This window comes from Populus alba, chromosome 11 (assembly GCF_005239225.2).
Source record: "Populus alba chromosome 11, ASM523922v2, whole genome shotgun sequence".
NCBI lineage: Eukaryota > Viridiplantae > Streptophyta > Magnoliopsida > Malpighiales > Salicaceae > Populus > Populus alba.
The window spans coordinates 23,048,531-23,074,446 of record NC_133294.1 but is presented as its reverse complement, the minus strand read 5'-3'; the positions used below and the strand labels follow the sequence as shown (position 1 = coordinate 23,074,446).

The following is a 25,916-nucleotide window of genomic DNA, read 5'->3' as shown; positions in this document are numbered from 1 at the left end:
GAGCTGTTGTCTCTTGCTTCTTTGAACTCCAGGTGAAGACACCTGAATTGAGTGAGAATAAATACCCTGAAGTGCTTCTTGAATCATCAACACAGCCTCCCCAGTCACTGTCAGTATAGCCTTTTAGTTCCACAGCCCCTTCTGATGATTTTGGACAGAAAATACCAAGATCAATGGTACCTTTGATGTATCTAAGTATCCTTTTTGCTGCAATGAAATGAGTCTCCCTTGGAGAATGCATGAACCTTGAAAGAATACTCACAGCAAATAATATGTCAGGTCTACTTGCTGTAAGATATTGAAGGCTGCCAATTAAGCCTCTATACAAACTTTCATCCACTTTTTCAGATTCATCATCCTTGCTAAGCTTGATACTTGTTGTCATAGGAGTCCCTACTGGTTTACAATCCTCCATTTTGAATCTTTTTAGGATGTCTGAAGCATACTTCTTTTGGCATGTAAAAATGCCATTGCTGGATTGCATCACTTCCATTCCAAGGAAGTAATTCATCATTCCAAGGTCAGACATCTCAAACATCTTCTTCATTTTCATCTTTGAACTCTTGGATCATTCCAAGTTCACTTCCTGTGATAAGCATATCATCTACGTAAATAGATACAATTAGAAAATGGTTACCACATGATTTTCACATACAAAGTTGCTTCATTTTGGCTTCTGCTGAACCCAAGTTGAAGCAGATGTGTGTCCATTCTGTCATACCAAGCTCGGGGAGCTTATTTCAACCCATACAAGGCCTTCTTAAGTAGATACACATGATCTTCTTTATCTTTAACAGCATACCCATCGGGTTGCTCTACAAAGATTTCTTCAGCAAGAAATCCATTCAAGAAGGCAGACTTGACATCAAGTTGGTGAATCTGCCAAGAGTTATGTGCTGCAAGTGTAATGAGAAGTCTAATAGTATCATACCTTGCTACTGGAGCAAAGGTCTCTAGGTAGTCCACACCATATTGTTGAGCATAGCCCTTTACCACCAATCTAGCCTTGTGTTTGCATACTGACCCATCTGAATTGAGTTTTGTTTTGAAAACCCATCTTACACCTATCACCTTGCGATGCTTAGGCCTTTCAATCAGCTGCCATGTTGCATTTTTGTTGATCATTTCCATTTCTGCCTCCATTGCTCTCCTCCATGCTGGAAATTCTTGAGCTTCAGTATAGCTGGTTGGTTCTAGGATTGCCATGTTGCATCTTAGGTGAATATCTTCCAATGATCTTGTGCCTCTAACTGGAAAATCATCCACTGATTCATCAGCTACTGGCTGGGGCTGAATGGTGAATGGTTGATCAGAAATCATATTTTTCTGATGTTCCCAATCCCATGTGATTGCTTCATCAACCTTCACATCTCTGCTGAGAATTACCTTCTCTGTTTGTAAGCAAAGAATTCTGTATCCTTTGGTTGTTATTCCATAACCCACAAGAACTCCCTTTTGAGCTTTGTTGTCAAGTTTGCTCCTCTTTGGCTCAGCTATATGATAATAGCATATGCTGCCAAAGATTCGAAGATGATCTACAGCAGGTTTAACACCATTCCAGCCTTCGTATGGTGTCTTGTCCTCCAGTGCTTTGGTTGGAAGTCGGTTCAGCAAGTAAACAGAGGTATTGACTGCCTCTGCCCATAATTTGTTTGGCATTTTCTTTTCAAGTAAGAGACATCTAGCCATCTCCATTACTGTCCTGTTCTTCCTCTCACATACACCATTTTGTTGTGGTGTGTATGGTGTAGTGTACTGGTGCACAATGCCTCTGCTGTTGCAAAACTCAAGAAACTGATTTGAAGTATATTCAGTACCATTGTCAGATCTTAAGCATTTAATTAGCATGTCACTTTGATTCTCAACTAAAGCTTTGAATGTTTGAAAGATTGTAAATACTTCACTCTTAAATTTGATGAAATACACCCAACACATCCTAGTATAATCATCAATAAAGAGAATGAAATACTTGTTACCACATAATGAGGCTGTCTTCATAGGTCCACACACGTCAGTGTGGATGAGCTGAAGTTTTTGGCTGGCTCTCCATGCTTGCCTTTTAGGAAATGGTGGCCTTGATTGCTTGCCAAGTTGACATGTTTCACACAATTGAATCTCACCATTCAATGTGGGCAATGCTGCAACCATTTCTTTTTGTTTCAAAATTGACAAGCCCTTTTGATTGAAATGTCCAAATCTTTTATGCCAAAGATTTGAAACATCCTGAGTAGCACTCACATATGCATGATTGGATACTTTATCCCAGTCAACAACAAAGCTTCTGTTTTTCATCTTTACACAGAACATTTGTTCTCCAAAAGGATCAAAGATAATGCATTTATGATCCTTAAACTGAAGAGAATAGTTTTTCTCCATCATTTGTCCAACACTCAACAAATTTTGACTGATTTCAGGTATAAATAACACATCAGGAATGATTTTGATACCTGAACTTGTTTGAACATTTACTAACCCTCTGCCTTTGACCTCCAGAAATTCTCCATTGCCAACCTTTACTCTGGATTTGTAAGATTCATCAAGGGTTTTGAACATTCCAGCATCATTGCACAAATGATGTGTGCATCCACTATCAATAAGCCAAGTATCAGCTGGATCATTTGTTGAGAAACAAGTGACAGCAAAGAATTGCTCCTCCTGTGTATCAACTTCATCTGCTAGGTGAGCTTGTTGAGGTTTTGGATCTGATTTTTTGAACTTGCAGACCTTTGTGATGTGCCCTGATTGCTTGCAATTTCCACAAATTGCATCTGGCCTCCACCAACAATATTTTTCTGAATGTGTGTTTCTTTTGCAGTGAGTGCAAGGAGGAAACTTCTTTTGTTTTGAAGCTTCACTAGTGCTGCCCCCTTCATTTCTGCCTTTGAATCTCAGATTAGGCAACTTCTTTCCTTTTCCAGCTTGTTGTTTTTGCACATAAAAGGCTCCTTCAGTCAATCTGTCTTGCCTGATTGTTCTTCGTTGCTCCTGTGCTTGAAGAGCACTCATTAGTTCACCTAATGAGATTTTACTGAGGTCCTTTGATTCTTCTAGAGAGGAGATTTTGGATTCAAACCTCTCAGGAAGAGTCACAAGAACCTTCTCCACAATCCTACTGTCAGGAAAGTCTTCTCCAAGTAATCTGATGTTGTTGATAATTAGTGAAATTCGATCAGAATACTTAGAGATTGTTTCATCTTCTTGCATGTTAAGTGCCTCAAAATCTCTCTTCAAATTCAGCACTTGCATTTGCCTTGTTCTGTCACTGCCTTGGTATTCTTCTTTTAGTTTGTTCCAAGCCTCTTTGGCTGAATTACATGCCATAATTCTGTAGAAAATGCTTTCTGCCACAGCATTTTGGATGATTGATTTCGCCTTGGATTTCTTTGCCTTTTCCTCACTGCTGAACTTGATTTGAGCCATAGTGGGATTTGTTGGTAAGGGAGCTACTGGTTTGTCTTCGGAAACAATTTCCCAAAGATCATAAGCTTCAAGAAAAGCTTGCATCTTCACTGACCAAATATGGTAGTTTTCACCAGTAAATATAATGGGGGAGTTTAAAAGTAAGTTGTTGGATGTCATTTTTGAGATTTTGAAAAAAAAGGTGTTTTGGTCCTGTAAGATCTGAGATGCTCTGATACCACTGTTAAGAATTGTGTTGCTGTGTTTTGTGCAGGTGAAGGGATGCACAATCAAGAACAACAATGCTGGTATTGAAGAACATGAATTACACACAAGGTGTTTGATAAAATGTCTCAGTGAGTATTTCATTAACTGCATGTCTTTAAATACATGAGAAAGCTTAACAAACATCCCTAGTTATCAGCCACTAACTGTAGTGGATAATATGCTGTCACTAGCCACTAACTGTAGTGGAGAATATGCTGCCACTAATCTCAGCAACAACATCAGAAAAACAAGGGATTTACTTTAACAAAATCAAAACAGAAATGAAAGGAAAGAAAACAAATAATACTTGATTAAACAACATGAAACACTAGAGTTAAAAATGTCAATTGTCTAACAGTAACACTGTCAATTTTTGAACATCAAATTGTGATGGCAAGGAACCAGATGGAGACTCTCACCATGTAAACTATGCAAGACTGAATGAAAGAAAAACCATCAACTCCATAGCCAACTTTACATCAACAACAATCACACACAAACCAACGAAAAGGTCGACGAGCCTTGCCTTTAGTGGAGCATAATTAGAAGTCTGCAAGAGAGAGAAGAAAAGAAGATAAAGAACAAAAGGAAAAAACATTGTGATCTCCGTTGTCCTTAAGCTCTGTTTTCTTTTTACTATTTTTAGAGGTCAATCAATTTGTACTTCTATATTTTTGGAGAATTCCTACCTTTGATGGAACAAGAGTGATTCAAGCGCCAAATTTGAAATTCTCAACATTTTATCTATCGTTTTCAGGTTTAGATTAGTTATGGTCATAACAATCAAAACCAACGTAACAATAAACACAAAGCTGACAGTTTCCAGATACATAGAATAACTAGATAAAGAAAGGAATTGGTCTGTTATCTAAAAGCTAAAGAAGAGAAAATGTTTGAAGTTTTATTTGGTTAGAAACTTAGAATGCGATTCTCTTAGGTCAGGTGGTAAGATAGGTGGGGTTTTCGTCATGATCATAGGTTAAGCCTTAGGTTTCAATATTTTGGAGTTTGAGAAATGCTGGTGTTGAATTCTTAGATGATGAGCTAGGAAAAGGTCCCAACCATACTTTGTGACATTATGAATTCATTGCAATTGTTTCCTTTGATATACATTCTTTCATGATGAGGGTTTATGAATCTTCTAGTGCAACCTCACAAAGGGTGAGCATCAAGCATATTGGTTTTTGATTTTGTGAAGAGGAATAAAAAAAAAAAAATCAAAAACAAAAACAAGAGTGAAAGATCTTGTTTGAGTATAAACTCTTGCTATTAGGAAGTAGAAATGTGATTGCATTGAGACATCTTTTCTTTCAGGGAAAAAAATAAGCATCATTATCCAAAGAATTGATCTATCAGGATTCTACACGGATAACAGGGGCTCTGAACAGAAATCAGCTTGAATGGACCCGCTGTTTCAATGACTCCAGTAAGGCCTCACCACCAGAGGACTCCTGACGAAGTGCTTACCATCGGACCATGACAATACCCCAAATGTATAATCTTTAAGCTTCCATTTTGGGGCAAGTTTGAATGTAACCTTAAATGTCTTCTCCTCACCCAGTTTCTTAAACTCTAAGGTGGCAGGCGTAACCGAAACTAACACTCCGGTTGGTTCCCTGACATGGATATAGTATTTGCCAGGAGAACCGACATTTTTAACTCTTCGAGTAACTGTTATGGTGTCATTAAGATTAATAGCTGAGATTGAAGGATAGTTGAAGTCTGTCAAACTGAATGACTCTGGACAAGTGTATGGCTTATCTGTGAATAATTTCAGGTCTTTTGCAGTATAGCCTCGGCTGCATAAATAGTTCAAGAAATCATTAACAGTGAGATCATAAACTAGACCAGGATCTGCTGCACGGTTTGGCTGCACATGTCCTGCACCGTATGCAAATGGAGTTGCCCTGGTGTTGGACGAATCCAATATTGGATCCCCATTGTTATTTCTTGTTGTTGCTGCGGATGAAATCGATTAGTAAGACAATGATCAATGTACAAAACGTATTTTCTAGCTCTAAAGAAAAAGAGAAGGAAAACTGTTCTTTACCAGTTGTCATGATAGCCGATCTGATAGCGGCAGGACTCCAATCTGGATGGAGTGATTTTAGAAGGCCAACAATTCCAGAAACATGAGGGCATGACATTGAAGTTCCAGATTCAGTGTTGAAGGGAATCCTTCGCTTATCGTAAGCTGCATCAGTTGGTCCTGTTGCTAGAGTGAAAGCAGCAATTACACTGACACCGGGAGCAGTGATATCAGGCTGAAATGGATAGACCAAGTCATGTTCATTCATCACTGTATAATGCAAGGCCAACGATAGCACAGACAGATTGACCGAGAAAAATAACAACGAAGAACTGCTAAAACAAACCTTGAGGATTGATTCTTCAAGGATATTAGGCCCCCTGGATGAGAAAGAAGCCATAAATGGAGCTGGCTTTGTTCCCAATTCTGTCCTTACATTGGTGATATATGCCCAAGGGTCCCTGATTTACATGCAGATACGATCCGGCTAAAATACCGGGTTTGTCAAGCTCAAAGAGATTTCTTGGTTAAGTTGATATGAACTTACTTGGTAGAATTGAGGTAGGAAAAGACAGCTTGACCATCTGTAGAGATGATGTGTGCAGCAGGAAGTACATGAGCGTCGGCAAGAATGCCATTGCCAGATTCTTCATCATTAGCCAAAATCATCCCAACAGCCCTAGCAAGAAGAGCTACATGTCCCTTTTCTACTCTTGGATTTACCCCTCGAAGGCATACCAATATCTTCCCTTTAACCTTTTCGGAATCAAGTGTTCCAGGTTTGCAAAGGTTGCTGCAAGATTTCTTGCAATTACCAACTTAGGGCAATGCTATAGCAAAAAGCTTAGGGATTCACAAGTTTAGTATCGAAATATTTCGAGCATCCACAGAGTTGAGGTGATACTTACGCATCTTCTTCAGATTGATTAGAAGCCTTTGCCCGTGCACCACTGATCAATGGATAGAATTTTCTAGCAGGCAAGCTTTTTTGTGAAAGACTTACTCCCTAGCAAAGACAACAAGATGATTAGTTAGAGAAAAACTCAACTTGTGTAAACCACAAGGTAATTCAATATTGTGAAAGACGATCCTAGCTAGTACTGAACTAGTAAGAAATCCATCATGAAGGGCTGTTAAAAGAACAGAGAGATTAGCCAAAGAAGCTCTCTCCTCGAGTTCCCTGTTGATTACCCTCCAAAACTATAATTTCTAGAGGGAAAAAGAAAATAACCTTGAGGTGCTTCCTGTTTCCAAGTGCAACGTAGATTGTGAAGGCACGATCAAGTGTGCTGGCACCAACTGTTATCAGCCAAGGTGCCACATTTGATACCGATCCTGGTCCTGGTCCTGAATTGCCAGCAGAGGCAACCACAGTAATACCCTTCTTGAAAGCATGGAAAGAACCGATTGCAATAGCATCATCCGAGTATTCATCGATAGCCCCACCCAGGGAAACTGAGAGCACGTCAACGCCATCGCTTATGGCAACATCGAAGCCGGCCAAGATGTCTGCTTCATAGCACCCACCCTCATTCACACCTACAGCTGGCCAGCATACCTTGTAAGCTGCTACACGGGCACGAGGTGATCCGCCCTTGGCAGTTCCCTTGCCATTACCAAAGACATTAGCTCCTGGAACAAAATTACCTGCTGCTGTTGATAGGGTATGAGTTCCATGGCCCTCAATATCGCGTGCAGTTTGAAAGCTGGAGTTGAGATGGCCAACAATCGAACCATAACCCTTGTTAAAGTACCTGGCTCCAATCAGCTTCCTACTTTTTCGGAAGCCATAGGAGACAAGATAGTAAGGAAAAAGGTGAAGTTTTGCATGCCATACGGGAGAATGCAAGGCCAGGCCCTGGTCAAATCTCGAGTATCATTTGAGCCCTAACCACTAAAAATGCACGAAAGCATGATAGCATTGTGTTTGCAAGTTAGCACTGACGGACTATTGAGAGCTTAGTTTGCCACGGTGACTTCTACTGAGATACAAAGCCAATCTCAACTTCATGACAGAAATCATATTTTTACAGGAATAAAAACTCTCAAATTCGAATCCATGCACATAACTATCAGTAATTACTTGCAATACAAAGCAGTATCCCCCACTATACTTAAATATATTTTTTTAATTTTTTTGACATCAACCCAGAAAACACTAAAAATAAATAAATTAATTTGATGTTTTTTTCCAGACAAACACACTTTTCAAACACGCACCAAACAGGACATGTAAACAAGGATGCAACTAAGTCGTGAAAGACTTCACATCGTGATAACCAGGGTAGAAAGAAAGAAAGAAAGAAAACTGCAAACTAAGTTATCCTACGTGGATTCGGTGCGTCGACAGACAACAGGGTCATGTGCATATCCATGTTAATGCAGATGTCAGAAACATATCAGATAGATTGGAAACAAGAGTTTCAACAAATAGAGAAATGAGTATCTAAATAAAATAATGCATGTAAAGTTAACTTGCAGTACTAACCATGATCAAGCTGAATTAACAATAATGACAACAGGAAGATGAAGATTTGATGGAACTAATCAGTAATCACTTGAGCAGGATCATGTCAACTCTTAGAAAGAAAAGCAAGAAAACTTTAATCTGATAAGGCAATACTACCCTGGACTACGCCAAATATTGTAACAGAAAATCGATTGCAAGTGGAGGAGGACATGGACCTGTTGCAAGGAACACCTTCTTTGGTTGCATTCTGACAGATTCCTCTCCACTTTGATGGAACTGGACCCAGTCCCTCATCACTAAAGCTCTTCGATTCCGGCCAAACACCTAGCACAGTTCCATTTAAAATGGCAACACATTGTATTGCAATTGGCAAAGCTAGTACGGATAGTCGATCTTTATTTTGCTACTGACCCTACCACTTTTGCATATTCTAAATGTCCAAAACTCCAAAGAGAGGGGAACAAAAGATCATAAGACTGCTAACAAGTTTCAAATTTCAAAACATCAGATTCTTTCTTGCAGTGGATAAACCATGACAAAAACTCATGCAAATGATCAGGTTTCAATCATTTTAACTACCCAAATGACTGATATTAGTTTCTTACTAATGACAAAGATTTAGTACTCACCAGTGTCGAGGTTACCAATGATCGCATCTTCACCGTATCTAGCTTTCTTCCAAAGTGAGGACGGAGGAACCACCCCATCTTTCTCTAATCCAAGAAAGCTCCATGAATTTGTTGTGTGCAGTTTCCTTGCTTTGTTCAGGAAAACTGATACCACGTCTGGGTGTTCTGCATTGATGAAAAAAAGATTAAGAAACCATTAGCAGAGACAAGTATCCTGAATTGTCAATATTACAACCAAACATGGGGAAAAACAGAGGAAACAGGGTTGAAGGATTTGTCTTCTCTTCTGCTATTGATTGATCAGTTATTTGACAATGAAATACAAGAATGTATGACTTGAAATTCTTACTGGCAAGTGCTGATGCCTCTTCCTCTTCAAGGACCGCGGCAAAACCATTTATGCTGTTAGTGTAAGAGTAAAAGATTTTCTCCTTTGCCTTCTCTTTGCTGTCATAGTTTCAAAGCTAGTACGGATAGTCGATCTTTATTTTGCTACTGACCCTATCACTTTTGCATATTCCAAATGTCCAAAACTCCAAAGAGAGGGGAACAAAAGATCATAAGACTGCTAACAAGTTTCAAATTTCAAACATCAAATTCTTTCTTGCAGTGGATAAACCATGACAAAAACTCATGCAAATGATCAGGTTTCAATCATTTTAACTACCCAAATGACTGAGATTAGTTTCTTACCAATGACAAAGATTTAGTAGTCACCAGTGTCGAGGTTACCAATGATCACATCTTCACCGTATCTAGCTTTCTTCCAAAGTGAGGACGGAGGAACCACCCCATCTTTCTCTAATCCAAGAAAGCTCCATGAATGTGTTGTGTGCAGTTTCCTTGCTTTGTTCAAGAAAACTGATACCACGTCTGGGTGTTCTGCATTGATGAAAAAAAGATTAAGAAACCATTAGCAGAGACAAGTATCCTGGAATGTCAATATTACAACCAAACATGGGGAAAAACAGAGGAAACAGGGTTGAAGGATTTGTCTTCTCTTCTGCTATTGATTGATCAGTTATTTGACAATGAAATACAAGAATGTATGACTTAAAATTCTTACTGGCAAGTGCTGATGCCTCTTCCTCTTCGGGGACCGCGGCAAAACCATTTATACTGTTAGTGTAAGAGTAAAAGATTTTCTCCTTTGCCTTCTCTTTGCTGTCAAGTAAGAATTGCAACTAATGAGCCAATTTAAGACACAGTTAAAAAGAAAAAAAAACTTAAAAAAATATATAAACCTTTCAGTGAATAATCCCAGCAATTCATAATGAGAATCTGTGACTCGGTCAATATCGGCTTGAGTAGGCTCCAAACCATGTGAATGTGATCCCAAATACACCACATAAGACTGCGTGGGAAAAATTGTAATTTTAACTCCATTGATCAATATATATCTTTATGGAACTTTAGTAGGCAAAATGAAAATTAAAAATTCAAAGATTTTTTCCAAAACCCATAATGATTTCTAGTACAAAAAATCATTGAAAGTTCATGCAGACGTAAAAGAAGCACACCATTTTCAAGGATCAAAGGTAGAGGAATGAAATGTTAAAAAAAGAGAGAAGCAAAACATGGTTGCTCACCTTTTTTATGGCAAAAGTTATTGGCTGTAAAAGAGAGAAAATAAAGAATGAAAGAACTAATGGAGAGCTGATAATTGAAAGCCTCATTGCTTGAGAATGAATAAATTATGAGAAGTGTAAAGGGTCTCTGCTTTTCCTCTGTTTTTATACTCTGTATTTGATTGATTAGTTTTAGAAGCACAAAAAATATTTTTAATTTGATTATTATGGACATGAAGGGAAAACATTCATTTTGTAACCAAAATCTGAATGATTTTGATTTTATGCTTCTCTTTAAGGATTGCTACAGTTGTGACATGGCTGTATTTGATTGGATTTATTTTATTTATATGCTTTATACATCTTATTTTTTGACCCACATAAATAAAAAAAATGGTAAAATTATTTATTTCCATTAGGGTGATTTATTCATTTGAATGTATCAAGACAAGAATGTGTTCTAATGTCACTAGTAAAAAAGATTTGAAAAGTATATGGAAATGTGATAGTAATTATGGTTTAAAATATTTTTTACTTATATTTTTTTAAAAATATAATTTTAATCGTGTTTCTAAATACTTTGTGAATCGTATTTGACATATATGACATGATATATAAATTTATTTTCAGGTGATTTGAATTGCTAATAACCTGCCTACCATTGCTTATTATACTTGATTGATATCTAAATTATTTATCAAAGAATTATTTATTTTCAAGTGGTTTGGGTTACTGATTATTGATTACAATGAATATATTTTTTTGTAAGATTGGAGTGATGGGAGGTAAAATTATTTATTTCCTTTAGTGTTATCAGAATTAATTTATATAATTTTTAAAATTAAAGGAGAATGGGTTTTCACAGTTGAGTTGAATTCACTATATATGCTCGCTGTGAGTAAATGCATTATAGGTTTTAACAATGATTTTTTTTTTCTTTCATCCAATTTTTTTCCATTGAAATTCATCTTTTAAAGTTGTGTTTTTTATGCATGAAGTTTTTCAGGAAACAAATATATTTTTTAAGTTAATTTATGTTTTTTCTGTTTTTATTTTTCTATTCTATATTATTTTTTAAGGAATAATTTTCCTAGTTTTTTTTTGTCTATTTAATATTATTGTGTTTTTCTAGTTTTTTTTTTCTAGAGCTTAGATTGAAGGGAAAAAACCACCTAAAAACCCTAACATCTTATAATATGTGATTGGTGCTAAATCCACGTTGTTCTTAGCCACACTAAGCGCAGAAGCAACCATGTCTGCGTAGCCATATTTATGAGGTTATTTGATGTTCCTCTGTTTTGTGTCCCAGGTTATTTGATTTCCTTTCCTAGAAACGCCGCGCCTCTTCATCTTCTTGCTGAACCAGGACATCGATTTCATGTTTTTTTAAAGCTTCCACTCAAAGCTCCATGTTCTTACAGACACCATGATCTTTAACAACATCGATATCTTTAAGCATCGCAGACTCATTAAAATTTATATCCCTCTAATAATGTTCTTGGGTATAGAACTTCAAGACTTCGTTGTATATTTCTTATTGCTTTGTTTGCATGTAGAGAGGGTTTAAATAAGTGATAATACTAACTGATCTCTTACATATGTGCATGTATATTCGATGGTTTGAATTTTAAACAGCAGATACAATTGCAGATACAATCTTCTTTGATTTCAAACTTTGAATATTGGATAGCTACGTTCCTGCAGATTTGGTGGTTGTTGCAGCATGCTCTTTCTCTTTGACTTGTTCTTCTACACGCCCCTGCAATCGAAAGGGCAGGGACCGAACCTTGAGATTGTCTCGCAAAGTATGAAATCTGACAGACGGAAGCGGTTTTGTGAGAGCATCTGCATACTGATGTTTAGAGGAAATGAAGCGAACAATAAGTTGCCCATGCAGAACTTGGTCACGAACATAATGAAAATCGATTTCAATATGCTTTGTGCAAGCATGAAATATAGGGTTACTTGTTAAGTAAGTAGCCCCTATGTTGTCGTACCATAGAATAGGGGAATGCTCAGATGGAATACCAAGATCAGTGAGTACTGACTTAATCCATTGAAGCTCTGCTGCTGCATTGGCAAGTGCTTTGTATTCGGATTTTGTACTGCTGCGAGCAACAGTTTGTTGTTGCTTGCAGCTTCATGAAATGAGATTATTACCCAAATATACACAATAGGCACAACAGAACGTCTATCATCAGGATCAGAAGCCCAATATGCATCACTAAATGTTTGTAAAGTAACATTGGCAGTCGGCTGTATGAGTAAAGAATGAGAGATGATGTGCTTCAAATAACGCAATATGCGTTTGACGGCTGCCCAGTTCATTTCCATAGGGTTATGCATAAATTTGCTAACTTTATGAATTGCAAATGCAATGTCGAGCCGAGTAAATGAAAGATATTGAAGCCCTCCAACGATACTTTGGTATAGAGAAGGATCATGGAAAGTAATACCAGCAAATTTTGATAATGGCAGTGAGGTTGACATTGGAGTAAGACACGGCTTGGCTTTGTCCATTTTGCTGCGCATTAACAGGTCTAGAATATAACATCATTGTGATAGATACAGACCATCATCAGTGCGAATAGCTTCAATGTTAAGAAAGAAGCTTAGTTCTCCCATATCCTTGACTGCAAAGTCACCCTGCAATAATGTGATCACTTGGTTGATGGAACCAATATCACTGCCAGTTATGATTATGTCATCAACATAAATCAAAAAGTAAATAAGAATGGAATTGTGATGATAAACAAAAAGAGAGTGACCAGCTTGACTTCCAAGAAAACCAATAGATTTGAGCTTATCTGTCAAACGTGAAAACCATGCTAGTGGTGCTTGACGAAGACCATAGAGAGATTTTTCCAGCTTGCAAACATGATTTGGAAACTGAGAGTGAGCAAAACCGGGAGGTTGAGCCATGTAAAAATCTTCATGCAGGTGACCATGTAAAAAAGCATTTTGAATATCAATCTGGCGAAGAGACCAGCCATGTGAAACAGCTAAAGAGAGAACCAATCTCACTGTGGTTGGCTTTACCACAGGACTAAAAGTCTCGCTGAAATCAACACCTTCTTGTTGATGGAACCCTTTGGCTACAAGTCTTGCCTTAAATCTGTCAATATCACCATTAGCTTTCCTTTTGATCCGGTATACCCATTTACATCCAACTAGATTAGTAGTAGATGGTTTGGGAACTAAATTCCAAGTTCCATTCTATAGTAAGGCATCAAACTCTGTGGTTATAGCTGTGCGCCAGTGTGGAAATTTAACAACCTCTATTTAACAAGTTGGTTATGTTTCTGGTGTTTGGATTGTAGTTAGAAGGGCTTTAGGAATGGGATATTTGACGTGGAAATCAGGTGGCAACTTCGGTTTATGGATGTTGTTTTTGCTTCTTGTAGTCATTGGGTGCAAATTTTGCATGGGCAGAGCAAAGGCAGAGGGTAAAGGAATGTGGGGTGGGGAATTAGTATGTGGAGGCTCATTGGAAGTGATTGCTAGAGAGATCAAATGAACACCATGATCAGATTGAGGAATAGATGGAGAAGCCACATGTAGAGTGCTTGATGCAGTAGATTGAGGAGTGGCACCTGTAGAAAAAGAGGAACCTGCAGAATATAAATTGAGATTGGATGGTAGAGTAACAGAAGTTTGTGGTGATGAAGGACCAAGAGAATTTGGTGCAGTGTATGGGAAGAGATTTTCATCAAAGACAACATGACAGGAAACAAAAATTTTACCTGTGGACACATCTAGACATTTGTAACCTCGATGACCAATACTATACCCAATAAAAATGCAGGTTTTGGATCGAAATTCAAGTTTGTGATGATTATATGGATGTAAATAGGGCCAGCATGCACAACCACGGGTGCGTAAAAAATTATAATCAGGTTTTTGATGATGAACCATTTCATATGGAGATTTATGATTTAAGATGGGAGTTGGAAGTCTATTTATAATAAAGGTTGCGGTTAAGAATGCATCTTCCCAGAACATTTGAGGCAGTTTGGAGTGAGCAAGCAAAGGTAGGCCAATTTCAATGATTTGTCTATGACGTCTTTCAATGGCACCAGCTTGTTGATGGGTATAGGGACAAGTTATACGATGGTTGATGCCTTGATTGTGTAGATATCTATTTAAGCTACGGTATTCTCCCCCCCAGTCACTTTGAAAAGCTTTATTTTGTTGTCAAACTGGCGTTCAACAGTAGTTTGGAAGCTGAGAAAGGTTTGATATGCGTCAGATTTGAGTTTTAAGGGAAAAAGCCATACAAATTTAGTAAGCATTCATCCAAAAAAAAAATGATATAATAGCGTGTACCAGAGGTTGATAATGTAGAGGCTGGCCCCCAAACATCTGAATATATTAATTCTAAAGGCTGTGAAACAACAACATGCATTTTGATAAAGGGCATAGCATGGCTCTTGGCCAGCTGACAATCAGAACAGACAGGATGATTTTTATTTGGAATTGGTAGAGAAATAGCTTTATGAATAACAGGAAATGACGCATGTCCAAGGCGACGATGCCAGATGTGGGAAGACACATGAACACTGGAAAAAGCTTGCGGCTGAAGATGAGCTAAGGAAGCTGTATAGTCCATTACTAAGGGGGCCGCGATGTATAATATTCCCTGAGTAGTCCTTCACAATGAAGAAAGAGGTATGAAACTCAAAGAAAACGTTATTGTCTAGACAAAAATGGTGAACATATAATAATTTTTTTTGAATATCAGGAACAAGCAGAATTTGATTAAGAGTAAAAGATTTAGATGGAGAAGATAATGTAGAAGTGCCACTGCGCACAATTTTCAGACCTGCACCATTAGCCACCTGAACATGGTCTTGTGTATCATGGTTATCTTGAGAAATCTGAATATTGTTTACATCATTGGTGAGATGATGAGTGGCCCCTGTGTCAGGATGCCATTCTCTATCTGGTTGAAGATAGTGTGCAGCAAGGAGAGCTTGTGGCTGATTCTTGGAATGAGGTTGAGCCTGATAAGATAAATCAAAGCGATGATAGCATTTGCGAGCACTGTGACCTGGTTTGAGGCATACCTGACATATAAGAGATGATGATTGGTTGGAATCATGAAAGTGAGAACGGCCTCCATGGCCACGGCCACGATAGTTACCCCGATAACGATTGGAGTGTGAAACGGTGCCAGGTTGGCGATGGAATTGCTGAGGTGAGGTGGTTACCAGATTGGCAGAAGCAAGAAGTGGTTGATTATTATGATTAATCCGGGATTCACATATAAGAAGCAAAGAAAAGAGTTCTTCCAAGCTGACAGGATCAAGCCGTGAGGAAATGGTGGAGGCCAGGGAATCATACTCCTGGCCAAGGCCAGCAAGAATATAAGTGATCATATCATCATTTGGGAGAGGTTGTCCAGCAAGGGCAAACTCATCAGCCATGCGTTTGATAGAGAGGAAAAATTCATTAGCTGTCATGGTGCCTTTCTTAGCGTTTGCTAATTGAGTTCGAATCTGCATTACTTTAGCACGAGAAAGAGAGGAGAAATTATTTTCAAGTGCAAGCCATACCTCACGTGAGGTGTAGGACATGACTTGAGTGAGTACATCCTTAGTTAGGGAAGAGTTGATGGTGGCTAGGATTAAGGAATCCTGACGAAGCCACTGGTGATAGAGAGGATTAGGAAGTGTTTGATTTATACCTGTGGTAGAATCAAAGATGTTGATTTCCTTTGGTGGAATAGAGATTGTGCCATCAAGATAGCCATAAAGATCATGGCCACGAAAATATGGCACAGCTTGAGCTTTCCACACACAGGATAGTTGGATGAGTGTAACTTAACAGTAATAGTGAATGGGAGATTGGAAAAGGGTAGGGACAGTTGCAGGAGTAGTGGAGTTTGAGGATGATGAAGATGCCATTTAGAATTTAGAGAAAGGAAGACGTTTGTCTTTGTAAAGGCTCTGATACCATATAGAACTTCAAGACTTCCTTGTATATTTCTTTTTGCTTTGTTTGCATGTAGAGAGGGTTTAAATAAGTGATAATACTAACTGATCTCCTACATATATGCATGTATATCTGATAGTTTGAATTTTAAACAGCAGATACAATTGCGATACAATCTTCTTTAATTTCAAACTTTGAATATTGGATAGCTACGTTCCTGCAGATTTGGTGGTTGTTGCAGCATGCTCTTTCTCTTTGACTTGTTCTTCTACATTGGGTGATTTTTCATCAATGCACCATAGCCATAGAAACATGCACTTCCCTGCCACTAGCTTAAACTTACCATCATTCATAGGAGCACGCGTAGAACAACAAAATACTCTCTGGACCATAACTCTTCTTGAGTTTTATAATTGATAGTTGCTGATGGATTTCTATTTACCAAATAACAAGCTGTGTTAACAACTTCCATTCGAAATATTTTTTAAAGGCTTATAACTTGTTAATAAGTCATTTTTGTTGGAAATTTAAAACTTGTTTTTTTTGTTGTAATTGATATTTTTTTTTTATGTCTAATTAGTGCTTTATAATTACAAAAATATGTATTTAACTCTTATATTAAGATAATCAAATTATATTATGAAGTTAATTTTGTTATTAGTGTTGCGTTAAACTCTGATTGAGTTATTTAAATGATAAGTGCGTATGTAAATTTAAGTTCGCATATATATATATATATATATATATATAATATATATATATATTGATACTTGAAAAGGAATCTTACTCATGTGATGGTCATGGATTCAAGAATCGAATCATGACAAACTTGATATCAGAGCTTTAGGTTAAAGAAACAGAAATATAATTAACTTTGTAATAAGTTGAATATTAGAATTTGTATCGTTTTGTCTGTTATTTTTCAAATTTTAAATTCTCATTAGGCATGTCTTATTCCTTGTGATAAATATGTTTTTATTTAATTTTGTGATAATTATCATACTATTATTCTAGCACAACTTAAATGTTCTAGCTTGTCCTCTAATTCTTTTCCCTTCCTCTTCTTTCCCCCTTTCTTTTTTCCCGCTGGTTTTCTGTCTCTCTCTCAAATTAGATTTTCCTTTTCAATGTTAACACTCCTCTATTGAGATTATAACACAATTATACATATTAAAATATAAATCTTATATTTTAAATTTATTTTCTCTAACTCTCTTCTTCTTATTCTCTCATGCTGGTTCTCTCTCTCTCAAATTAGATTTCCCCCTTTTTTTTATACTATTTATAATTATCAGGCTTTATTCAATTATCTTAGTATCCCTTATTTATTTATACATACTTCTAAGCCTCTAAGGACATTATTATCTTTTCTTATTTATGTTTTTTAAAAATCACAATAATATTAGTGACATGGAAATTTGTATTAAAGTAACCAAAGTATGTAACATGGAAACTTAGGATGGCATGTCAAATTGATCAAAGAAGACATGCTAGGCTACAGATTAAGATGAATGATACATACCGCAAGAACAAACTACAAATCTCTCCCTCCCTCTCTGTCTCTCCCTCTCTCTCCCTCTCTCCCCTATCAATATCCAGTAGCCATTGTTCATTGTCTAGAGTTCAATATTGTGTCAAAGAAGACCGAAAGCCCAAATGGAAACTCATTGCTTGCTCCAGTCATGTTTCTTCCTTTCTTCTTCATTGCTTGCTGCACAGTCCCTTCCTCTGCTGATAAGCCATCATATTACATACCCCCTGACACCTTTGTAGTGGATTGTTCTTCATCAGTTGCACCACATGATGCTGGATTCCCTTATGATCAAAAATATGAAATTGATTTCTCATCAGTTTCAAGAGTATACGTCGTAGATCCTAGTAGCAGCGAAAAACCGAGAATTTCTGCTTGCATCTTCCGCAAGCAGGTCACCTGGCCATTTATTGTCTCTGATGGCCCCAAGTTCATTCGACTTTACTTCAAACTAGTCACATATTCAGGGTTAAACATATCTAAGGCCTTGTTCTCCATCAACGTTGGTCCGTATACACTAATAACTACTTCAGAGTCATCCTATTCTAAATATTCCCCAAATAGCGATTATGCTATCAGGGAATTCTGTGTCAATATGGATGGCCAGGTATTAAATGTAACTTTCACCCCTTTATCTAAGGTTTTCGATGCCTATGCTTTTATCAACAAGATTGAGATAGTCTCAATGCCATCAAAGCTTTGCATATAAGAAGATGCTTCATTTTCACTTGTAGGACACCCTACTTATTATTTCATGGGGAATTCTACAGCCCTCGAGATGATGTACAAGATGAACATAGGAGGACATGTGATCTCTGATCTAGAAGATACTTGCATGTTTCGTCGCTGGACCAGGGATGATGATTATTTCATGAGTAATGATGGAAACACTGTTAGGAATTTCCAGAACTCAAACACACACAATTTACATGGTTCGACAACTTGCCTACTCCACGGAGCTACTGGTTTGTATTAAACACTCAAAGGAAACAATACAAACAAAGAGGAGGAGAAAAACTCTTCTCAACTCAACTCTACACTCAAGCTCTCTCTACTGTTCTCTCCGTGTTTGTTCACTCTGCAATTCTTCTATCTACAAACATCTCTTCACAGAGCACATACATATACAAGGATGAGGGAAGGGCATCATGATTTATGCCCACCGTTGCCTCCAATTTATGTCCTCCACCATGTGCAAAGTGGGAGATTAGATATTCCCACTTGAACATGGTGGGACATGGTTTGTCTCCAATAATTAACAATCTCCCACTTGAAGACAAACAATGAAATTATCTTTTATCCTTGAAGGCCAACTGAAGTTTTACACAACTTCAGTTTATCAAGTGTAACTCCTTTGGTTAACATGTCAGCTAGATTCTTGCTTCCACAGACCTTTTCTAACATTAGTTGCTCGTCATCTAGCAGTTGTCGGATGAAGTGATATTTGATCTGAATATGCTTAGTCCTGGAGTGAAATGCTGGATTCTTGGCAAGGAAGATTGCACTCTGACTGTCGCTATACAAAGTACCTTTTCCATTCAACTTGCCCAATTCTTTCAGGAAACTCTGCAACCATACTATCTCTTTTGCAGATTCTGAGACTGCAACATATTCAGCTTCTGTTGTTGAAAGAGCAACGATCTTTTGCAAGGTAGAACTCCAAGAAACAACAGTACCTCCTAGAGTATAAACATATCCTGTAGTGCTCTTTCTGCTATCAACATCTCCTGCTAGATCAGCATCTACAAAACCTTCAAGTTTCAAACCACCAGCTGTGAAACTGAGACAAGTTTTTGATGAACCTTTTAAGTACCTCATAATCCATTTCACCGCCTCCCAATGCTGCTTTCCAGGATTGCTCATATATCGACTTACAACTCCCACTGCATGGGCAATGTCTAGTCTGGTATATACCATAGCATACATCAAAGAGCCGATAGCTGAGGCGTATGGAGTCTTATCCATGTATCCACATTCTAGCTTAGTTTTTGGTGACTGATCTTTGCTGAGCTTGAAATGATTCCCAAGTGGTGTACTTACTGGTTTAGTATTATCCATACTAAACCTGCTGAGAACCTTCTTGACATACTCTGTTTGTGAAAGCTTTAGTATGCCTTTGTCTTTATCTCTGATGATTCTCATGCCAAGTATTTGTTTAGCAGCCCCTAGATCCTTCATTTCAAACTGTTTTGACAACTGATGTTTCAGCTTATCAATCTCCTCAATGCTGGATCCTGCAATCAACATATCATCTACATATAATAGTAGAATGATGTAAGAGTTGTCAAAATGTTTGACATAGCAACAATGATCAGCTTGACATCTTGTATACCCGGAACTGCACATGAAGTTATTAAACTTCTTGTACCACTGTCTTGGAGCTTGCTTCAAACCGTATAGGCTTTTCTGTAGCTTGTAGACTTGATTCTCCTTTCCTTGCATTGCAAACCCCTCTGGTTGTTGCATGTAAATATCTTCCTCCAAGTCACCATGAAGGAATGTTGTTTTTACATCTAACTGTTCAAGATGTAAATTTTCTACAGCTACTATCCCCAGAACAACTCTGATTGTTGTAAGCTTCACAACTGGAGAAAATATCTTAGAGTATTCAATCCCTTTCTTTTGTTGAAACCCTTTTACAACAAGTCTTGCCTTGAACCGTTTGCTTCCGTCATGCTCAGTCTTCACTCTGTAAACCCACTTATTTTGCAAGGCCTTCTTTCCTTCAGGTAATGTTGTTAGCTCCCAAGTCTTGTTCTTCAACAACGAACTCATCTCATCCTTCATGGCTAACTCCCACTTGCTTGAGTTTCCATCTTGTAAGGATTCTTCATAGGTTAGCGGTTCACCACCATCTGTCAGCAAAATATAATTCAGTAAAAGTGTGAACCGTTGCGGGGGCTTTATCATCCTCGAAGACCTGCGAACAGCTGGTTCAATTGGCTCTACATCTTCTTGTATAGTAGTGGGCACAGATGTGCTTGAATCTTCTTGTAAAGACTCTTGATTGTTGTTCTGCTTAGTAACATCGGGAAGCCCTTCTAATCTTATGAATTCAGATCTTTGTGGACTTGTATCTAAATCAACCATCTCTGTTTGTACACTTGATCTGTCTTTGTACATAACTTTCTCATTGAAGATCACGTTCCTGCTTCTGATAATCTTTCTATTCTGATCATCCCAGAACCGAAATCCAAATTCTTCATCTCCATAGCCAATGAAGAAACATTTCTTGGATTTGGCATCTAACTTGTTGCGAGCATCAGAATCTATGTGAACATAGGAAACACACCCAAAGACCTTCAAATGAGAGAGTTGTACCTCTTTTCCTCTCCATACTTCCTCGGGCAGTCTGAATTCCAAAGGAACTGATGGTCCACGGTTGATCAAGTAAACTGCAGTATGAACTGCGTCAGCCCAGAATGTTTGAGGTAACCCAGAATGCAACCTCATGCTTCTAGCTCATTCATTGATGGTCCTGTTCATCCGTTCAGCAACGCCATTCTGTTGCGGTGTGCCTGGAACAGTCTTTTCCATTCTGATACCATTGATAGCACAATACTCCTTGAAACCTCCATAAATATATTCTCCTTCATTATTAGATCTCAAGCATTTCAACTTTAGACCTGATTCAGTCTCAACCATAACCTTCCATTTCTTGAATGTTTCAAACACATCATATTTATTTTTCAGAAAGTAAACCCATACCTTCCTGCTGAAATCATCAATAAAAGTCACATAATATCGAGAACCTCCAAGAGATGCTACTGGAGACGGTCCCTATAAATCTGTGTGTACCAGTTCTAGCTTTCTTGGTCGTAAGGTCCTGCCAAGAACACAGCTTTCACAAATGTCTAGATCGACATTTTTTAACTCTGGCAGATTTCCCTTCGACTGAAGTATCTTCATCCCCTTTTGACTCATATGGCCAAGTCTACAATGCCATAGCTGTGCTTGATTTTCTGCTTCAGTTGAGGCAATGATGTCTGCAAATCTTGTGGTCATATACAGGGTGCCGGTTTTCTTTCCACGAGCTAAAACCATTGCTCCCTTTGATACTTTCCACATTCCTCCAGCAAAAAGGATTGAATGACCACTATCATCAAGTTGTCCGACAGAGATCAACTTCTTCTTTAATTCAGGAACATGCCTTACATTCTGCAAGGTCCATATAGATCCATTCATTGTCTTGATTTGCACATCTCCTATACCCACAATATTCAGTGGTGTTCCATCGGCCAGATAGACTACACCGTGATCTCCTCCAACATAATTTTGTAGCATTTCATGGTGTAGCGTACAGTGGAATGAAGCACCAGAATCAAGAATCCACTCATCAATTTGACTTTGTACAGCAAGAATTAAAGCATCTTGTACCTCATCTGTGGTAGCGTTTGCAGAGTCAGCTTCAGGTTTCTTTGATTTTGTGCAATTCCTCATGAAATGACCAGGTTTGCCACAATTCCAACATTCAACCTGCTTTCTGGATCCAAACTTGCTTTTACTTCTATATCTTGATTTTGATCTGCCTCTGGATGAGCCTCTATCTTGTCTCCTCCCTCGAGTGTTGATGTTGAGAGCTGATCTTGAGCTTGAACTTTCACCCGAGTCTTTCCTTCGCACTTCTTCAGCCAAAATCAAGTCTCGAATGTCATCATACTTCAGTTTGGATTTTCCAGCTGAATTGCTCACGGCTGTCCTCATGCCTTCCCAACTGCTTGGAAGTGAAGCTAACAAGATGAGTGCAAGAATCTCATCATCAAACTCAATCTCAACAGATGATAATTGATTTGTGATGGTATTAAAGTTGTTGAGGTGTTGTGTAACAGAAGTGTTTTCGACTATCTTCAAGTTGAACAACTTTTTCATCAGGTGCACTTTATTATTTGCTGATGGCTTCTCATACATCCCAGACAAGGCTTCCATCAATCTTGCAGTGGATCTTTCTTTCGTAACATTGTGAGCAACTCTTCTTGATAAGGATAGCCGGACAATGCCCAGAACTTGTCTATCAAGAAGTAGCCAATCTTCTTCTTGTATATCTTCTGGTTTGCTCCCCAACAAGGGAAGATGAAGTTTCTTCCCATATAGATAATCCTCAATTTGCATTTTCCAATATCCAAAATCTGTCCCGTCAAATTTTTCAATTCCAGCAGCCTTTATTTCATCTTCCATTTTTACTACTTCTCCGATTCGAATTTATCAAATCTGACCTTACAGATGTGTCCAGAACAGCCCAAAACCTTGGAAATGACACTGAGATCACCCCAATCGGACTTCGGATGGCTCAGATTTTAGCAATCAAAGTTTTGGATTAACGGACGGTGCAGATGCAGCCGCGTGTCAGCCAGAGTACCGCCTGCGCCGCACCGGATCAAAACTCAGTAGCGGTTCTGATGAAGCCACGTGTCAGCATATTAGGGCCTGCGTCACACCGAATCAAAACTCAGTAGTGGTTTTGATGAAGCCACGTGTCAGCAGATTAGGGTCTGCGTCGCACCGGATCAAAAACTCAATAACGGTGCAGATTAAGCCACGTGTCAGCAGATTAGAGCCTGCGTCGCACCGGATCAAAACTCCTTAATGGTACAGATGGAGACACGTGTGAAAAGATCAGCGCCTGCATGGGGGTACGGATATGCTGACGTGGAATGGATGACGTGGTAGATGACGTGGCTGTTGATCGTACGGGCTGCTGATTGGACGGATGACGTGGCGGGTCAACATGACCCGTTTTGCAGAAGCCGGGAGAAGAAGGAGCGTGGCGCGTGCGGGCGCGTGCGGGCATGCAGGACGTCGGTTCTTCACCGGGTTTTCAACAGTGGATTCGTCCGGTTGTCTTCTACACGATGGTATGTTCAAAAACACGTTTGGAGAACTTTGATTTTTGAGTTTGGATCAAACACCCTCTTTGTCAAGAACAAGCTCTGATACCAGTTGTTAGGAATTTCCAGAACTCAAACACACACAATTTACGTGGTTCGGCAACTTGCCTACTCCATGGAGCTACTGGTTTGTATTAAACACTCAAAGGAAACAATACAAACAAAGAGGAGGAGGAAAACTCTTATCAACTCAACTCTACACTCAAGCTCTCTCTACTGTTCTCTCCGTGTTTGTTCACTCTGCAATTCTTCTGTCTACAAACATCTCTTCATAGAGCACATACATATACAAGGATGAGGGAAGGGCATCATGATTTATGCCCACCGTTGCCTCCACTTTGTGTCCTCCACCATGTGCAAAGTGGGAGATTAGATATTCCCACTTGCACATGGTGGGACATGGTTTGTCTCCAATAATTAACAAACACAAGTATTGTTGAATCAGAAGTTGAAGTCAACTCGAGTTTACTGGTGCCATCATATGTTGCTCCACTCCAAGTTTACACATCTGCCAGGATAATTCTACACACAACTGAAAGCAAATACCGAGCTGCATGGCTGTGCCCAGTTGATCATGGTTTCTATTACCTTGTTAGGCTCCATTTCTGTGAGATTTCGAGAACAATTAAGCAAGACGGCCAATGAGTTTTCAACATTTATATCAACAATCAAATTGTCGAGGATCACGTAAATGTTTTCAATTGGAGCCATGGGACTGGAATTCCCATCTATAGAGACTACATAGTGAACTTTTCAAGGTATGGTGAAGGCATAGAGTATCTAATTGTTGCAACAGGAAGTAATAATGGATCATCTGCAGAATATGGCGGTCCAATTTTGAATGGTCTGGAAATTTTCAAGTTGTCTGACATTCATCCATTTGGGCTAATAGTTACCCCGCATCCAAATTTTTCTGTAGACAATGATGCGGTGATTATTTACCGGGTATTGACTGGTCTTTCGGTTGCTCTTACGGCAATAGGATTGCTGGGCTTCTTTTGTTTATTTTGTTCCTCTCTTTCAAAGGAGCAATTGCCGAGACAAAATCAGCAACCAATAATTTTGCTGATAACTTACTCATTAGAAACGGTGGGTTTGGGACAGTCTACAAGGGATCAATTGATGGTGGCATATCAAGCATTGCTATAAAGCGTGCCAATCCAAGTTCACACCAAGGTTTGAAAGAGTTCCAAACTGAAATCTCTATGCTCTCAAGGCTCAGGCACAACCACCTAGTATCTTTGGTCGGATATTGCATGGAGGAAAAAGAAATGATACTCGTTTATGAGTACATGGCTCAAGGCACACTGCGTGATCATCTCTACAAGACAAAGAAACCCCTTCTTCAATGGAAGCAGAGGCTTAGGATTTGTATTGGTGCCGCACGTGGGCTGCACTCCCTTCACACGGGTGTAAAACATACTATCATTCACCGTGACATCAAGAGCACCAACATCTTGTTGGATGAAAAATGGGTGCCAAAGGTTTCAGATTTTGGGTTATCAAAACTTGTTCCAAACAACATGACAGAGTCTAAGACGCATGTTTCAACAATTGTTAAAGGTAGTTTCGGCTATCTGGATCCAGAGTATTATCGACGTCAAAAACTAACTGAAAAATCTGATGTGTACTCATTCGGGGTGGTGTTGTTTGAGGTTCTATGCGCCAGGCCTGCTGTGATCCCTATGGGAGAAATTGAAGAGGAAGAGCATGAAAAAGTGAGTTTAGCTGATTGGGCATTGCATTGCTGTCAAATGGGGACCCTTGATCAGATAATCGATCCATCTCTAAGAGGTAAGATAGTTCCTGACTGTTTCAAGACCTTCACAGATATAGCAAGGAAATGTTTGGCGGATAGGGGAAGTGAAAGGCCTTCAATGGGTGATGTATTGTGGAATTTGGAGCTTGCAATGAAGCAGCAGGAAGGTGCCGCCCAGCAAGAGGCCGGCAGTGTTCAAAAAGAGGTCAATCGGAGGAAGAATGATGATTTGTCCATAATGATTGACGGTCAACGCTGCATTGGCTTTGATATTTCAGATCCAACCCTAGGGGTGGAGTTTTCTGAGATTATGGCTCCGACTGGACGTTGACATTTTCATGTCCATTCCCAACTCCATTTAAACCATGTAAGTTAGGAATTAGTGTCCTCGATAGAAAATGATTTAGAATCCTTAGTAAAGTAGCACTTAGAATCCTTGTTGGAT

At 38.7% G+C, this 25,916-nt stretch overlaps 1 protein-coding gene, 1 non-coding gene and 1 pseudogene across 2 annotated transcripts; 1 reads left to right on the top strand and 2 right to left on the bottom strand.

Moving 5' to 3' along the window:
* Nucleotides 1-4,943: 4,943 nt before the first annotated feature.
* On the bottom strand, nucleotides 4,944-15,824 carry LOC118029512 (uncharacterized). The gene is made up of 16 exons (XM_073412300.1): nucleotides 15,429-15,824; nucleotides 15,185-15,365; nucleotides 13,693-13,973; nucleotides 12,932-13,578; nucleotides 12,533-12,886; nucleotides 12,149-12,500; nucleotides 10,039-10,148; nucleotides 9,144-9,241; nucleotides 8,795-8,959; nucleotides 8,381-8,489; nucleotides 6,927-7,467; nucleotides 6,604-6,701; nucleotides 6,243-6,488; nucleotides 6,042-6,156; nucleotides 5,717-5,930; nucleotides 4,944-5,625 (listed from the first exon to the last, which is right to left on the bottom strand). Exons 1-16 carry the CDS (start codon nucleotides 15,822-15,824, stop codon nucleotides 5,081-5,083), a joined length of 4,452 nt encoding a protein of 1,483 aa, XP_073268401.1. The 3' UTR covers nucleotides 4,944-5,080.
* On the bottom strand, nucleotides 15,620-15,758 carry LOC118029520 (small nucleolar RNA Z247). The gene has a single exon (XR_004684176.1). It is a non-coding gene; the product is annotated as a small nucleolar RNA Z247 (small nucleolar RNA).
* Nucleotides 15,825-17,807: 1,983 nt separating the features above from the next.
* Nucleotides 17,808-25,907, top strand: LOC118029513 (receptor-like protein kinase FERONIA; annotated as a pseudogene).
* The last annotated feature ends 9 nt before the right edge of the window (nucleotides 25,908-25,916 follow it).

Bases quoted from the DNA above. Each gene is read 5' to 3' on its own strand.
- LOC118029512 (XM_073412300.1), bottom strand. From the start codon at position 15,824: ATGACAGCTAATGAATTTTTCCTCTCTATCAAACGCATGGCTGATGAG. The intron at 15,366-15,428 runs GTATGCCTCAAA...TTATCTTATCAG, and splicing joins CATCATCTCTTATATGTCAG to GCTCAACCTCATTCCAAGAA. The intron at 13,974-15,184 runs GTCTGAAAATTG...TATATTCTGCAG, and splicing joins TCAGGTGGCTAATGGTGCAG to GTTCCTCTTTTTCTACAGGT.